The following is a 17,739-nucleotide window of genomic DNA, read 5'->3' as shown; positions in this document are numbered from 1 at the left end:
AAAACTTCTATATCAGCCTCTTGTACAGTTAGCATTGTTTTAAGAATTATGTTCTTAACATTTAGTATCTTCTGTACTTGATTTTTGCATGTTAGGTGGAGTAGTAGTATTTTTTTAAGTGCATGAGCTTATTTTACTTGGAAGATGATGTAAAGTTGAGGATGTGTGGTTTGTATGTACCCATGTGGAAGTCATTTATCAGTTTGGTTTGTCTCTCACCTTTGGGCTTGGTAGCTGTTATATGAAGAGTAAAGTTGAAATATGGATCAGAAGTAGTATGGTGGCCTTGCTAAAGACAACTTGTTACCATTTTCATTTTACTTCTGACAACCTTTTACCACCAGTAATGAAACCAATCATTCCATTTGTTCTTGAGTGTTTATGTTGGCTGTAGCACTGTATGTCTTGAATGAACTGGAAAACTGTGTTAAGATGGTGGAATGTCTTGTCTCCAGTCACCATCTGGATTATAGGAAACCAGTTTTCATGCCTATCTATACTGGTTTTGATGGAAGGAACGTGTTTTTGAAGAAAGGAACATGGACAGGAGTTTAAAAATATGGCTTATTATAATCAACTTGGTTTTCCAGTAAGCAGTGTCAGCTTTAATAGGTGGGATGGTCCAATAAAGATGGGTTGCCAGAGCAAATATCTCAGATTTCCTGCTATTCATTTATCTAGTGTTTTAACACTGTGGAGAAATTGCAGATGGAATTTATGGAGCCTGCAAGGGTTTTTGAACTTCCTAATAATTCCTTCTCTATTTCTTTGTAGTTTTGGTTAAAGCTTTAACTCTTGAACTTATGATTTAACACTATTTATTCATGATGAAAGTAGATTTCTGGCATGTGTAATATGGAACAAAGCATCAGTTATGTATTTAAACTATCTTCAAGGTACAGTAGTTGCATGTCTTAGTTTAAAGATATGATATGTATTCCAACAGAATTTTTCTTTTAATTTTCCATAAAGAATCCAATCAGATGAAGAGTGTCAAAAGGACTCTACGAATGGGACACCAAGATGGCAGTTCCACTGTTGATTGAGAGGTTGTGGAAATGGACTAATGCATGAGTGCTGTGATGTGTCTGTCCAAGAAAAGGATGTTAAAACGTGGACTCTCATGTTATTAAAACCAGAGAAGATCTGGGTTGTGATCATCTTATCAAAATGGACTTTGCACTTGAATTAATCAGGGGACTGTATCAGTGACTGTCCAATGATGGATCTGTTGGAGCAGTGGGTGGCTAAATTTTACTTCTGGGGTGTATATGCATAACAGGCAAATTCATCTGTTAAGAGATCTGTTGATGCTTCTCCTTCCCAGAAAATGTAACGTTTTTTTAAGTGACTTAATAAAAGGTTTTGGTTTCTTTCACACTTCATGTTTGTCCTTCCTGGCTGAATATTTTTTGTTTCTGTTTTGATACTGAAGTGGGTTATGGTTTTGGTTGCTATTAAAATGAGAAATACTCCAGCTACTTAGCACTCAAGACAAGGTAAAATTTTGTGCTATACTTGATGTAAAATGTGGTTTTCATTTGCAGATTGTCTTTACCATGACTTCCAATGAATTTTTATTTTGTGGTTTGTTCATTCAGGTGCTTAATGTGAGGGGTTTCTCAGGACTTGGCCTATTGTCAGGCTACTTCTGCTGAACTCCCTGAAGTTATTTTAGGATGGGATTGATATCAGTTGAAGGCTGGTCAAATATGACAATAAAGGAGTACTTGAATGTTATGTGTAACTTTTTTAGGTATGCATCTTTGGTTGTGAATGGGTACGGGTACTTTCCAACAGATTTCCTGGACAACATACTTCCTAAATGGTCTTTTCTGTCTTGAAATTACTCTGTGCTAGTGTATATTCTGCTTCACCATGATTTAACGTAGGGTTAGTTGTGTGCAGCTGTACCATGTACTTGATGTGAAAAAAGAGCTGGTTTTGATACTGTTACAGATGACATGTCAACCTTTACAGGTGGATTTTTAAATGGTTTTAATGTTAAAAAAAAATAATTCTTTAAAGCTTTCTGTGGATCAGACAGTTTAACTGTAGCCAACTTCCCATGTATGTTTCACCTGAAATTGACAGTTGTTTTTGTTGTATGCTGGAGGGCCAAGATGACAGACCTGGCCCTGAGATAACCTAGGTGTTTTCTTTTAAAAACAAAACAAACAAAAAAATACAAACAAAGCCCCATTGTGTATTGAAATATTTGGTTTGTTCAGATTCCTTGTTAAATATCCATTTTCACCATGATGCATTCATTATTCATGCTTTACTCCAGGTATTTTGGTGATACACACTTGTTTGCTCAAGTTTGGTTTTGCCATGTGTTACATCCTGGAGTTGGATACTGGGACCAACCTAAAGGGATACCCATTCAGATGAGTGGATTTCCTTGGTGTTGGCCAAAATTGCTTGGAATAGTCTTGCATTGTGGTTTTTTTAGTTGTTGAGGTGCATGACAAATTATTGAAAATGCCAACTCAGTCCTCTTGATGTGGATAGGTGATTGGTTGTTGGAGGATCTGAATGGCAAGTGTGTGGAGGAGTTAATGGTTCTCCTTGGTTCTACTAGTAGAAGTCAATGTTTTCAGGCTTTTGGGGTGCTGTGCCATGGATTTCTCCATAGAAGACCAAATTAGCCCATTGTCCCCCTCCCCCAGCAGTCCCCCAACATCTGATTTCACTGTTGTGTTGTGATGCGTACAAATAATATCTATGGTGTCCTTGGATTTTTAAGGAGTCTGTTGCTTGTAGGAAGACAACTGGTAGTCAGGATATAAGTAATATGGAGGTGTTTGGACCTCCTCCATTTCCTCTTTGGTGCATCGTCTCGATACTGGGATGTCACATTTGGGGTGTTGCTCCATTCCCAGTTGGACAGTGAGGCTACCAGGTGGCTTTCAGATTGATTTGTGGCGTTGAAAATCTGTTAATGAGCATTAATGGGTTAAGAATGTGAACTGGAAACAAGCCTTTTAATGGTGTTAGGCTGACTCTGCAGTCGTGCCTTGGCATCACTGATGAAAAATCCCTGTAGCTGTTGGATTTTTCCTTTTGGGGACAACCCTTGGGCACCACTAGGGAGGCGCTGTGGAGCAGGAGAGGCTTCTCAGCAATGCGAGGCTCTGGTGGGCAGCCCCCAGTGCTGCCATCCCAGGCTTGAAGTGCCAAGTGTTGGGTGTCAAATGGAGGAGCTGTTGTCTGGGGATCCTGCCACTGAACTGGGGAAAAAGCTACCCCTTGGGTGGGGTGAAGCCCCAAGGTGGGCTGTTGCTGGCTGTCTGACTGTTAGCTCCACTTCCATTCTTTCAAAATGGCTTGTGAGAGCAGCACTTCCTGTCCAGGGAGGAAGTAATTTTAGCCCAGGCACTGAAATATTTAACAAATCTTTAAAACAAAAGGCACATATTCCATTTCTTTCTGGTTTCAAAAGGGTGCCTGAGCCACATGGGGTTAAGGTACCCCTTCAGCTGGGGTAGTTGGAAGGAGTCAGGGCTGTGGGGGTAGCAGGCACCCTTTAAGTGGAGGCTATCTCTTTTTTTGGTAGAAATGAAGGGGTGGGTCTATGGTACATCACCTGAGTTGTGGGGTAAATGTAGAGAGTGTCAATCAAAGGCAGAGCTCAGAGCTGGGAAGGAGCTCTAGATGGCGGCTGTGCCTTAGAGCGCGCTCAGCTCTGTGCCTTCCCCAACACTTTACGCAACTTTCCCTAACTTTCGGGCAGCCTCAGGGGGCCCCCACAGCCCCTTGCCTCTCCTAGGCACTAATCGGGGGCCGAGCGGACCTTTTTCGGGCAGAAAAGCAGCTTTTGAGGGCTCCCTTTTCGTGCCTTGCTGGAAAGAAGAAGCCGTGGAGAGAGCCCAGGTCGTTGTTTTTCCAGCTTAGAAGCCATGGCGTACCTCCATTTTTGTGCGCTCTCCTAATGAGCTTTTTCCCCCGGACATTTTTCTACTAATTATCGCTCCTTTTGCTTTACCGGCAGCATAATTTCGGGGATTAGAAGATATATTTTTTTTTTCATTCTCAGAAATCGGTATTTTATCATTATAACTAAATATTTTGGATCTAATGTTTTTCCACTACCCGAAACTAATATCGACTTGGTCCTGGCGGCGGTGCATGGATCAGGTAGGTGAGCAATTAATAATAATATTTTTTTAGATTTCTGCCGTTTTGAATACTTTGCTTTTCGACCGATTTGAGCTGTATTTGGGATGACGCAATAAGATACAGAGATTATTTGCATCCAGTGTTACTTTGGGAAAGTTTGCAGGATGCTCCTCTGCTGTGTTCATTCTCAGATTTTTCTCCTAAAAACGATTATTTGTTTTAAATCTCTGTTTTGCCGTGTTGATCAGTGTTGTGTATTGTTATAACAATATCATTGCAGCGTCAGGACTTTGTTCCTGATAATGAAAGCCAGTGAAACGATCTGGGACCTTACCTTTCTTTCAACTTTTGACAGTAAATACCTGGGCACAGGACTTCAGAGCAAACAGACACCCCTGACCCCCTCTTAATATTTAAGAATAAAAAGATGATGAGAAATAAGGACAAAAGCCAAGGAGAGGAGGGTTCAGCCCACAGCAATGCATCGAGGTATGATCTATCAACTTTCTTTTTTTTTTTTTTTTTTTTTTGTAAAACCTGTGAATACCTTGTTTACTTTGACAGCCTTGGGTTACTGTCAGTGCTTAATACAAACCATTTTACTGATTTTGCTTCCTTTTTAAGGAATGACCTTGAGATTGTTAGCATGCCACACCCTAATTTTTTTTTGGTAGCAATTTCTGAAAGTTGTGTTGTGACTTAAGGGCCCATGTCATAGTGAAAAGGTACTGTACCTTTATTCAGGGGAGCCCTTTTCTCTATTCTGTTTTTTCAGCTTTTGAATTTCAGTTTTTAGGGTTTTTTGTGCTGTGAAAAATGACCTTGTCGGTTTAGCCATTGCTGCATTGCACCATTTTACATACAAGGCAGATTTTTCTTTGAAGAATCTCAGAAGTCTAAACTTTAACTGAGGGCCACACAGAAGCCTGGTGTAGTAGTAAATTATAGTAAATAGGTACAAGAAAAAGTTACATGAATGAAAAAAACCTCATTTTAAAATATAAATTGGGAAGTGCCTGTTTGTCTGATACCCTGCACTTCAAATTTTATTTGAGCTTGTAGAACTTTGATACTGTTAAGGTATTTTTGAATATTTTGATACAATTTAGCCAGACCTTCTCCTGCTGCTGATAGCATTTCACATTATAAAATAATACACTGGGACTGGTAACACGAGGCTCCAAATGCTTTGCTTGTTTGTTTAATATATTTTTGCTCAGAGTGTTTTTATTTACTTTTGTCAAGTAGTGGGTTTCTTTACAGATTTTTATAAACTTAACCTTGATATGGGAAAAATATGAAATACTGGAAATGTTTGTTTGATAGGAATGCAGATGTATAATTACAGAATTGCTCATTCTGTATTTCAAGGGTCAGCTTTTTTGAAAATTGGGAATTCAACTCTGCATTTTTGTTTTCCAGTTTGTAAATACACTTGAGTTTTGCATTTTAATTTTAAGTGAATCGTGGCCTGTTTATTTTTCTCTGATGTTATCTTCTAATTTTAACGAACATGAATAAAAAAGAATTCTGAACTGTCTGTTGTATCACATGTGCTCTATGTGATGTTTGCAGGTGCTTGTATAGTATTCTTGGTGTCCAGTATTTAACCTTAATGAAACATATAAACTTGAAATACTGTGGGATTATGTATGTTATCAAATTACTGTAACCTTCTAGCATAAACTTGGATGATATTCTGGATGTATTAAAATAGCAGTCAAATTTTAAATCCTAAAATGGAATGGGTAAGTTTCTTTAATTTGAAATTATTAACTTAATTTGCCTCAGGGACTGTTCAAGCATTACAAGTAGCACCTATGCAGAGCTTTTATAATAATGCAGTTCAAAAATACATTAGACTTTCAAACCATGCTATCTTTATATTACTGTAAATCCTGCACACAAAATACTGCTTTAAAAGTTTTTTTTTTTAAAATTACTTATGGTTTATCTTACTTAAATCTTCATGGCCTTTTAAAGTGCAGATTATCAACAACAAAAATAATAATCATAATTTGTAGGAGAAACCAAAATTAAGGTATTTTATTAGCGTTAAAAACATTATGCTTAAATTGGAGGTGAAATAGGAGACCTCTAGCATTAGTTCCACAGGAAGCAGACCTTTGGGGTTTTTGTCCTTAGGGGTGTTACATTTGCATAGTCTCTCATGTGTGATTTTGGTGTTTTTATTGAAAGGTTATTTACCTTAATTGATCAATTTACATGTAACACCTGTTGTGTGAGGTTGCCCTTCTCCCTCTTCGCAGTTTTTTTTCTCACAGTAAACTTGCTGTGGGTTAACAGCCACTCACCTGAATCGTGGGAACTATTGAGCACAGGATATTTGTGAGTGAGTCCTGTCGAGCTTATTTCTGAGCTGTGAGTCAGCTGAATGTCGTAAAATGGGCTTTACTTCCTGAGGTTGACTTGAGGTTGTAGGGGAAATGATTTCTAGGAAGTAAAGCCACCACTTTGCTTTACTGTAGCCCAGAAATGCACTGATGTCTGCACTTCATGTGCTGCCATCTTTTTCTCTGATTGTGAGACCAGGTCAGCATCCATGGAAATACATGAAGACCTGTTACCTAATCTCTGGTGGGAGGCCTGAGTGATAGAAATGAGTGGAAAAGGTAAACACAGATGGTGCCATTCACCTGGGCTGGAGAAGCAAAAATGCAGGACTAGAGAAGGATGTTAAAGCAGAATAAAACACAATTCCTGTCTGCCACCTTGGGAGTCCTGAGAGGGGAATATGTTTGGAATTGGCTCCTACCTTTCCAGCTTAGGAAAGTGGAAAGGTATATCCTAAATAGACAAAAAATAACCTGTTAATTGCCCTAAAAGATTATTCTTTGGGGGGGAAATAGTTTTAACTCTTTAGAGTTTGTAAGCTGAAGGGTGTACTTGATGCCTCTAGATCGACAGCAACACCTGTCCTTGTATATGGACAGGGAATCTTTCCAACCTTGATGCTGATGGATTTAATTCAACTTTCTTTACCTAGGATGTAAGTTGGCATGCTGCAGTAACTAACAGCCACCACCTTTGTATCTGGGACTTGCATTAAATAGCTGAACAAAATCCTGGTGTGTTTTTTAGCATCCTCTGTGCAGCATTTCTGAAAGGCAGGTGGTGTGAGAGGGTACATCCATGGTGCAACTCTTAACATGAGCTTCAGAGGTGAGAGGCAGGTTGAGGTCCCCCTGAAATTTAGGAGTGAATTTTCTAGGGGATGGCAAGTAACACGCGATGGAAACGTTGTTCCTCCGGTTCCTAAGGCCTGACTATGTTGTTGCTCTTGCACCTCCTGAATAGCCAGGTGTGAGAACCGTTTTCTGCTACAGAAGATGCAGGGCTGAACAAACCCTTGCTCTTGGCTTCTGTTGTGTTAAAATGTCTTTTTTTCTTTTTTTTTGGGGGGGGGAGGGGGGGAAAGGTTCTGGTGAGTTAGATCTGGGCCAATTTTTTTTTCTTTTTATTTTTTTTTCAGAAAGATGGAAGTCTGAGGTCTGAAATGGTGTGGGTTTTTTTTTCTCAGTAGCCACCATACAGAGGCAGAGCTCTGCAGTGTGTGTTGCAGGCTTTGCAGAGCAGAGCACCCTCGTTTTACGTGGCAGCCATTTTATGAAGATGTAGTTACGTACGAAAGAGGATTTGGGGGGGGGGGGGGGGCGGGGAAGGAGGAAGAGAGGGGAGAGAAATGAAGATGTTAAAACAGGAACTGCCTTCCCCGGCCGCCCATCAGAGCAGAGGGCAATACCTTCCCTATTTGGGTAGCGCTCGCAGGAGCCCCGATTCTGCCTGAAGGGAGAAGGGAAAGGCTGCACCGCCTGGCACGTCGGTGCGGGTCCAGTTAGAGGCACAAAATGGCTGTTCCTTTGTGCCGCATAGCTGACAGCCACACTGCATTGCACTGTGTGTACTCTGCAAACAGCAGGAAGTTGCTGGTAGGAGTTCAAAGGCCATCGAGTGCTGGCTGGGGACGCGGATTGGCTGCGCCTGCTTGGTAACAGCCGGGAGGCGGTGGCGGCGGCTTCGCAGCGCTGCCTGCGCGTCACGGCTGCGCACACTGCTCCGCCTCTTCCAGCCCGGACTGGGCCGGACTGGGAGCCTGGCCATCAATCAGCCATGGCCGCCGCCTTCCCTCGTTTCCTCTCATCTGGCGGGCTTTTAGGTTTTTTTGGGTTTTTTTAACAGTTGAGGCTATTTTGAGAAGGGAGGGGGTGACTTGGAAAGGGGCAGAGTTATTTTGGATATATTTTTTTATTATTCAAGTTCTACTTAAAAAGGGATTTCAGAACATTGTAGTATTCCTGGAACATCTGACAGTTTGGGTTTTTTTATATATAGCAACTTGGTTTATTTTACATCTTTAAATCACTAAAACTCACTCTTGCTTTTGCAACTGATTTTCTTTGAGCTGAGTGGAAATGTTAAATATATTTATTAAAATACTTCTGACTATGTGTTTCAGCTTTTCATCTAGGCTGATGGGTTATTTTTAACGGTTGCAGCCATGGACTGAGTCTTTCAGTTTCGTTTGCTGTGCTGGATTCTTTAACGAGGATTTTTTTTTTTTTTTTTCCTTCTTAAGCCTTAACCCTTTCTGAAACTGTCCAGAGGCATTTTTGAAACGGGAAAATGCGTGATCAGTGCAGTACACAAAAGCAATCGTGCATGGAATTCATATGAATAATGATGTACTCTGTGTGCAGCACAAAGGAGAGTGTTCTTCTTGTTTAGTTTTGTTTTGTTTCACATTACACCCTCAAAGGAAATGTCTCATCTAATTACAAATGCACAATTCTGAGACTTTCTCTATTTCCTGTTTTGTGATTGCTGCCAGGAATGGATGCAATATATACAGTGCTATAAAAAACACTTGCCAACTGCAAGAAGGCTACATTTAGCTGAAATTTAATCTCTTTTGGATTATTTTTTTTTTAGTTACCCATTTTAAGCTAATTAATCAAGTTTTACTTACGGTCTAAATGCCATGAGTGTTTTGCTGAATAAAAATGGAAAGATAAGAGTGAGCTCACCTGGGTCATTCTGTAACCCTGCAAAAATGCTTCTGTGGCACATGGTGTGCGCTGCTCTGGGCACTGCTGTACGTGTGTGCACGTGCATCACCACATTCTCCCACAGAAATTTATCAGTGCCTTCAGCCAAGAGAAGTTGACATGGCTGAGATTGGAGATTAGAGCCTGTTCTGCTTTCTGCTGGGTTGATGTTTCACCTGCTGTACTTGAAGGTCAACATTTATCCTTATCTGCACCTTTCCCCATTTCCTATATGAGCTGAAGCCCAACTCTCCCATGGCTCAGGGGGAAGTAATGTGGTGTTGCCACAGGGTCACACCCCAAATGCTCGGGGGAGGGAGGGAGGGCTGGCATTTTTCCTGAGAACCTGGGATCTCACATGTATCTGTCTGCATTTGGGCTATGATAACCATGTTTTGCATTAAAAGCAACATGCTAATTGTTAGCTTTATGTAAGACCTTTGAGAGGGTGCAAAGGGAGGGCCAGGAAGGCAGTGATGTTTAATATTAATCTCCCCGACCAGGGATAGGAAGAAACTAGTTCCCATCTTTATTTTCTTGTTTAACCCCTTGCCTCAGAAATCTGTTCAGACGATTATCAGGTTACAGAGTTGCTAAGCTTGTCTCTGAGGAGTTTTTATACTGGCATGTCTCTTTATTCAGGCTGTAAGGGGCAGATGAGGGTACCAGTGGCAAATTCAGCCATGCCATGTGGTTACCTACCTGGGAGCCTGAGCAGGCCTGTAAGGACTGACCTGAAGGTTGTGATGACATGGTCTTGCTTGTTTTGAATACAAGACAGATGGAGTAAACCTACTTTGGGTGAGTTTAGCAGTTTATGCTGAAATTGCATCCTCTGGTACATAACCTGGGGGTGTGTATATCCACTGGATCTTGTTTTGTGTTGTAGCCAACAGTTCCAGCAGAAATGGCAATGTTAAATTAAGATGTTAAATTCTGAAGATGGAGAAGTGCTTCTGAATCTCCCCTTAGCTGAAGTCCAGCCCAGAGAGATGATGATAATGGACAGAGAAAGATTCTGTTCTGCATTCTCTCTCCTTTACTTCAAGGAAAATAAATACAAACCAGAACAGCACTGGGGGAGGGGGTGGCCCAGATTACCATAATTAGATATAAGCAGCCTTCTAGCAAAGGATGTTCCATCCTACTGACATAGTGTCTTACAGAAATTTTTCTGGTGTGTTTATTACAAGAAATGCTGCGATGCTATTTGAAGATGTTGTTTCAGCGGGGGATGGTGAAGTCTATGTGAAGGTAGCCTGTGAAGTCTACCTTTATATAAATGCCTTTATATATGTAAAGGATTCTTGAAATGAAAGCGAAAAAGACTGAAAGAAAAATTCACATCAGGGACTTGCAATAAAGCTTTATTAAGTCTGCTAGACTGTTAATTCCTACTTTTCTTGGAGCAGCGAATGTCTTTTAGATACACTGAGAAGCAAAATGCTGCTGAGCCTGTCCAAATGTGCAGTAGCACTCACTACATCACATGTGCAGTACTGCTGCTAAATTGTGATCTTTCAATATTCAGCTTGCTTTATATTTACATTTGGACTGAGATAATCTACACCGTTCTATATGTGTGTTTCTGTCCCTGACTTCTGAGGTAAAAAAAAAAACTAAATTTTTAAACAGTGATCTCAGATTCCCTTCTGGTATTGTCCTGGTAATGCTCGCATGGCATTTTGTCTTGGCAGGGCTTCTGTGGAGTGTGTTTACCAAGCACCTGGTGCTTTACAGATGGGATGCTGAACACTTCCTTGCTCATGAACCTTTATCCCGACTATGAACAATTGTGTTGCAATGTCAAGAATCCACTGACTCCAGAACACCTGGCTCCTTAGGAAAAAGCTGTGTTGTAATTATGTTTCTTGCAAGTTTTATTGCTAGGTATAGATGACTGAACAGAATTGCTAATATATTAATTATAGGAGTTATTTGCATCTCTTTCATCAGGATGAACCTCTGCTCTTAACTGGAGTTGGCACCAGTTGAGAGCTTTGAATGCCGTGTGCTGTCTGTAAAACAGAGGCTTAATGATGAGCCTTAAATCTCTTGGGTTAAAAACAGCTTTTAACAGTCGCTTGGAATAAAGCCCTCAGGCCAGGTCAGGCTCTGCTCTTGTGAAGTGCAGGGCATCTGGAATCAGAAAGGAATTTGTGCACCTCCATGTTCTTGTTAATGATTTTGGATCCTGAAGCTCCATATTACTGCATTTTTTCCATCTGTTAGCTCTTGAAGGAAGTTTGCAAATGCTAAGGGAGAAAAACCAGCCACTTTTTCTGTCCTCATTTAAACCGTAATTGTGTGTGTGCCCTCCAGTGCATCTACTTAAGGAAGTTGGATGCTGCCTGTGTTCAGTTCCCTTTGTGCACTCATCGAGCTTTAGCCAGGCTGTCCCTGCTGTGACACAGCAGAAGCTGTGGCTGCAGGGGCAGGGCTGGTTAACCCCTGTCTGCTCTCTAGGAAGGTCTGGACCCCTGGGCTCTTTTCCTACCGTGGGTTTGAGAAGGTTCTCAGGGGTGGGTGCTGCCAGCCCCCAGCCTTGATCCTCTTGTGGAGTGCTTGAAACGCTCTGCTGCCTTCCTGGGGAGGGAGAGATGAGCCCTTTTCAAACCCGAGAACTGCAATTGTCCTGCCCTTCTGTGCAGAGAAGGGGAAGGATGCTGCCTCTGGAGATTCTCAATGTTGATCCTTAATCAAGCAGACAGGTTTTGACTCCTTTTGTTCCTGTGCTGTTTTTTTTTTTGTTTTTCCACTGAACATCCCAGGCATTTCCAGCCTCTGGCTCAAAGATCAGAGTGTGAGAGAGTCAGTGCTTTCAAACATGAATGAACTGCTCGTTTTGCTTGCTTATGCAAGCATGATGTGGTGTCTTTGTAGTGAAGAAAAAAAAAACTTGTGGAAAATGCTTGTAATTCAAGATAGCTCCATGTGCTTTACAGGGAGCTGCAGCTGAACAGTGAGGGATAGATTCAGCTCAGTGTCCTCAGCATTGCTCTGTCTTTGGTCTGGAGAAGACACTATTTGGTGCTTTTTTATAGCCTTGGGTGCATGCATTCCTTATAATCAAGCATGATGGTGCTTGTTTTATTTCCCATATACACAGGCATATAATATATAGTAGTAGGGGACCACGCTTATAGATGAAATATTTAACAATAGGGATGTCACATTTATAGATCAGATCTTCAAAGGAAATGTTTAACAGCAACGTGGTATCCGGCTGAGTCAGTGCATGAGCATCTGCTGTGGTTTTCTCTGTGTGTGGGTCACTTGAGGCTCAAGCCCCATCTGTTGAAATTGTCCTGAGCTGGTGGCCTGCAGTGGCTTTGCTGCTCTGTGCTGTGCAGTAAATGCAGGGCTGGTGTCACTTGTGGGCGGGTTGGGCTGAGAGCCATTGCTGAAGAGCTGCAGGGGCTGAGGAGCCTCCTCTCCAGGTGGAGCTGGATCTGACAGATACATCTGGTGTGGAGAAGACATCCCTCTCCCTTCAGAGAGCTGCAGCTCTGCTGCTTTCTGCCATGCTACACGTTCAGTAGTGCCAGTGGGTCTGCTGGGCTCACCTGTGGTTCCCCCACCACACAGTTCTGGCCACGAGGGTGTTTGCTATGGAATTGGAATTTTTGGGCTGGTGTTTACAACTGGTAGTGACACATTGAGGAGGCAGTGGGTGGTGATGGCAAGCACAGCTGTGCCAAAGGTGAGATGCTTCCACTGTTCCTGGTTCCTCCAAAGGCCTTTTCCTGATTTTTACTCAGTAAGCTGACAGAGACCTATCTCATTTTCCTCGGGCCAGTCTTCTGTTACCAAATTCAAGTGGCTCATAAAGTGGTCCAGGCTCCCAGTAGTCTTTGCTGGCATAAGCACAACTACTGGGAACGTGGGCCATGGAGTGAGGAAAGAGACTGCTGTAAAATACTTGTCATTTGACTCCCTGTGCTTTATGAGAAGCTGCAGCAGAGCAGCCAGGAACAGATTTAGCTCTCTGTGTGTTCAGGATTGCTTTGCCTTCAGCATTTGGGAGTCCTGTACTTGGGCAAGTAGCATTGCCTGGAATGTGTGAGAAGGTTTCCCTCTTCCTCCTCCCCATCCTTTGAGCCAGGCTGGAAAAGGGGCATAACCCAATTCCCATGGCTGTGTAGACTGGGTACCTGCTGAGTGCATAATCCCTCAGTCATTCCAGGAGCAGCAGGGCCCTGGTGTGCTTAGTGCTGTGTACATGTAATTAACAGCCAAGCTCTGGCAAGCAAGGTTTGTAATCACTAGAAGGAGTTTGTATTCTCAATGGTAACTCTTCTGACCTGCCTTGAAGAAGAAACAGTGGCTGGTCACAAAATGAGGTTGGGGAAAGATTTTTCTAGTTTTTGAAAGACGTTGATTATCTGGCAGGGGCAACCCTGTAACCTGGGGAGTGTTGATTATGCCTCTTAAGAGCCTGCCTAGAGCTGGCCAAATAATACATTTTTGCGGGAGCGGCAAAGAAAATGCGTGCAACCAATATGTTTGATAAACGAACTTCTGGTTTATTGCACAGCAACTTTTGCTTATATAGTGCTTCCGTGACCACACCCCAGCCACCAACATAACTTTTTATTGAACACCCGGTGTGTTTACCTGTAGCACAGCGAATCCCTGGTGCAGGTAGCACTGGAGTATGGGCCGATCTAATTGGCCTCCCAAACATGGGGTTGGGCATAGCAAAGGGGTCGTACCTCCTATCTCTTCGAGAATATTCAGGAATATTCTCCAACATTCTCCAAACCTCTCTAACATTCCACAACACATTTTGAGTCTTCAAAGTCAAGACTCCCTTCTTAACAGTGTGAAGAGCCTGACTGTGAGGCTCCTGCTTTGAGACAAATCATGGTTAGGAAAGCATCCTGCACACAGCTATAGATAGTGGAATAGCAGGAATATTTTCTTCCTCTCCCTTCCCCCCCATTTCCCCTTTTGCCAGCAGGAAGTAAGCTGGAAAAAGGTATTTCATCATCTGACCTTTCTCAAGTTTACCACTCATAAAACCTTTCCCTTGGGGGACAGGCAAGCACCAATTGTTCTCTTTAATAGACTTTAGGAATAAAATAATGGGAACTCAAAAAGCTGGGAATGCATTTATCTGCAGTATTACCAGTGTCATTCGCTGAGCTCTCATGCAGGCTCTGTGTATGGTCTGTAAGGCCTTGGCTATACTGCTATTACATTTCCTCATGTTAGGTTTTTGGTTTTTTTTTGTTTTTTAGAGTGAAGGGATAGATCCCAGTGAAGTTTTCAGTCGCCTGTGGCCCATGCATTATCACCTCTTAATCTGATGTTCTATAGCCAGAATCAGTCTTGCGTTTTTCTCCCTGCCTTGTTTAGTCTTAAAGTGAAATTTAAAGTGGTTTGGTGCCATTTACAGCTACCATGTGCCCTGGGTGCATGCATCAATGTGAACTAATGGTATTTTTATTTGCAATATACATAGGCATTCCATATGTAGTCATAGGGGACATGACATTTACAGATGAGATGCTCAAAGGAAATATTTAACAGCAACGTGGTATCCAACCTAGTCAGTGTATTAGCATCTGCTGTGGTTTGCTGCTGTCCCATCTGTGTGTACAAGTTTGTGTGTGGGTCACTTGAGGCTCAAGCTTCATCTGTAACTGTTCTGAGTTGGTGGCCTGCAGTGGCTTTGTTCTGTGCTGTGCAGTAAATGCAGGGCTGGTGTCACTTGTGGGCAGGTTGGGCTGAGAGCCATTGCTGAAGAGCTGCAGGGGCTGAGGAGCCTCCTCTCCAGGTAGAGCTGGATCTGACAGATACATCTGGTGTGGAGAAGACATCCCTCTCCCTTCAGAGAGCTGCAGCTTCTGTGCTGTGGGTCAGTAGTGCCAGCAGGTATGCTGGGCTTACTTGTGGTTCCCCTATAGGTGGTTGCCATGGGACTGGACTGTTTGGGTTGGTGTTGGCACCTGGTGTGGCAGGCTGAGGAGCCTGTGGTGGCATTAGCTGTGTTTTCCTCAGCAAACTCAGCTGTGCTATGGCAGGCAGGATGCTAGCAGTGTTCCTCATTCTTGCAGAGGCCTTTTCCTAATTTTCACTCACTCAGACAGAGACCTATCTTGCTGTCTTCTGTTGTTTCAGCATGTTGAAATGTTTGATAGAGTGGCCCAGTCTCCCAGTAGTCTTTGCTTGTGTAAGGGTCTTTCTGAAGCAGGAAGAGGACACGTGGATGGACACCTGGGTGTCAGTTATCCACAGGACTTCTGAAACTCTCCAGCAAAGCATAAAATGTATATTTGCTGGAGAGGAACAGAGAAGTTGGTTTCTGATATTATGCAGCCCTGGGTGTTTGTGCCAAGGACCTTCTGGAGCCTGCACAGGGGGTTTTGCTGGTGCTGAGTCCCTGGTGAGGTTCTAAAGGGGGAGGGCCCAGTGGAAACTTGCTGTCTGATTTCAGACTTAAGATTTGAAAGGTTCACTACTGTTCTTAAAGCCAGGAAGAGCATGGCTTGTGAGGGGGACTTCTGGGTCACCTATCCTTCTTTAATCCCCTGACTGAATTCAAGTTTTGTGCAAGAACAAAGCCAAAATTTAAAGTCTGAAGCAAAATGGTCCCAGTGAGAGCCATTCCCTTGTTAGCTTTTGAAATGTGTATTGAGGTGTTTTTTTCAGTTTGTCTTGCACCTTCTGGAAACATTCCTACTGTTTGTAATTGTTGAGAGCTTATAAAGTGTTTTGTTGCTGCTAGCAAAGATGATCCCCTATAAAATGAAGTCATGTGAAATATTAAATGCTAAAGCTGGAGGGTTCAGGCATGTTGTAATTGCCTTGTAAACCCGGATGCCTGATTGTGAAGGGTCTTATCGTTGTTGCTCATTTACTCATTTCTTGGAAGTAATGTGTCCATGTTGCTAAGGGCTGATTTGGTCTTCTTCCATCTCAAGTCAGGAGCAGATCTTAAATTAAACCAGAATTATTGCTTGAAGTACTTCTTAGAAACTAAGGGAACGTATTTGGCTGAATCTTAGCACATTTCAGTTTGATTAGGAGTTTCTCACTTCAAAGGGAATTACCAAGGATCCAACTGTAGCTTTTTAAATTGTCATGGGTGTTCATTTGTTGATTTTGGAGTGGGTTTGATTGGTTGAATTTTGATTTTTGTGACAATTATTTATTGCTTGTCTTCTACTTACGGTTTACCTGAAACCAGGTCTTTTTTTTTTGTTTTGTTAACTTAGAAGCATTAAAGTGGGGCACATTCCAAAAATAGCTTCTGAAAAGAGGACTAAAATCTCCAATCTCATATGCTGTAAGGCCTGACTTGACACACAGTGCTGCTAATCTTTTATACACTGCTGGCAGACAGAAATGCTTCCTGACTGTCTCTGTGATAGGCACAAATAATTATTTTGTGGAATTAAGACTCTTCAGTTACTTTTGTTTTTTTCTATTGGTGTACAAATAAAGACAAGCACATAGCCTTGGTAATAGATTGTTTTTTAAAACAATTATTTTCAGCAGCCTTTAGAAGGACAATCTTGTTCTCCATTGGTGTTTCTTTGCTTAGTAGGGCAAAGATTTGCATACCTGCACTTAGAAATGTTTATGTCAGCTGTCTCTGTCACTGGAAAAGTCATCTTCCTTCCAGATGACACAGCTCAAAAAAGGAATTAAAGTGTCCAGATAATGTTGTGGATAAAGCACAGGAATTTTAAATTGATTTGCAGAAAGTCTGTGTCCTTGAAATAAAGCTTAGGGCCTTGAAAAACAAAAAGCCTCCAGAGTGGGAGGGAGGAGACCAGTAATTACTATTCTGTCTTTAAAGAAATACAACCAAAAACTGTCTCGCCAGTCTAGCCTGGGTTGTCATAATTTCTTCCAGCTATTGCTAATAAATGTGATTGAAACAAAGTGTATTTGCTCTGTCCTGTGTCCCTGTGGAACTGGTGGATACCAACATAGAGTCAACTAGAGCCTGATGTTGACTTGTGGCAGTAGAGGTTTGGATGCCTCCAGATCCCATTCTCTGGTCCATTCTCTGGTCTGTTTCGTCATGGGAGGTTCTATGGGGCAGTGTCCTGCTGAGCCTGAGGAAACCATCTGTCCCAGGAGCTGCTGCAGTGTCATTTCCTTGAGTGGTGTGGCAATAGTTCTGAATAAAGTTTGGTTTGCTTGAAAAAAACCCAAACTAAAACAAAAAAAACAAAAAAGCCACCCAACTTTGGAAGTCCGAAAATTCTCTGTTAGAGAAGTTTCATCACTTGCTCAGAGCAGACTTATGTGCAAAGCAATGTGGTGGAGCAGCATGTGGGGGAGATGTCAGCAGGTCCGTGGCTGTCCTCAATGAGAAACTAGAGAGCTGCAGCAAGCAGAGAGAGGGGGTGTAGGGTGCTGGCAGTGGGGCAGGAGGGTGCAGCCATGCGTGGCCATGGTGGGGAAGTGGGAGGGGGATGGCAATTTGCAGAAAACGTAGAGAAAGTCACCGGTGGTGGGAAGGTGTGGTGAGACAGCTGTGTGGGGCTGTGCCTTGGGTTGTCGTGGATAGGAGGGAGCTGGTGGCCGGGAG

The 17,739-nt window shown here is 42.4% G+C and overlaps 1 protein-coding gene across 13 annotated transcripts in view; it reads left to right on the top strand.

Annotated features, from left to right (window-relative positions):
* CHD2 (chromodomain helicase DNA binding protein 2) overlaps positions 1-17,739 on the top strand; it is an 83,860-nt gene that overhangs the window by 22,357 nt on the left and 43,764 nt on the right. For 8 of the 13 annotated variants that reach the window (XR_011727956.1, XM_071754274.1, XM_071754273.1 and 5 more), the window contains 2 exons: positions 973-4,140; positions 4,478-4,611. The exons of 1 other annotated variant lie outside the window; for it this stretch is intronic. Coding sequence is in view for 8 of the 12 variants with exons in the window: in XM_071754274.1 (XP_071610375.1) it covers positions 4,550-4,611 (62 nt within the window). In the remaining 4 variants the exon portion in view is untranslated. Of the gene's footprint in view, positions 1-972; positions 4,145-4,477; positions 4,612-17,739 lie in introns of all 13 variants that reach the window. 4 more of the 13 variants (XM_071754281.1, XM_071754277.1, XM_071754282.1 and 1 more) reach the window with 2 other exon arrangements.

Source organism: Heliangelus exortis, chromosome 11 (genome assembly GCF_036169615.1).
Source record: "Heliangelus exortis chromosome 11, bHelExo1.hap1, whole genome shotgun sequence".
NCBI lineage: Eukaryota > Metazoa > Chordata > Aves > Apodiformes > Trochilidae > Heliangelus > Heliangelus exortis.
The sequence above is the reverse complement of the archived record's forward strand: the minus strand, read 5'-3'. Positions and strand labels throughout refer to the sequence as shown.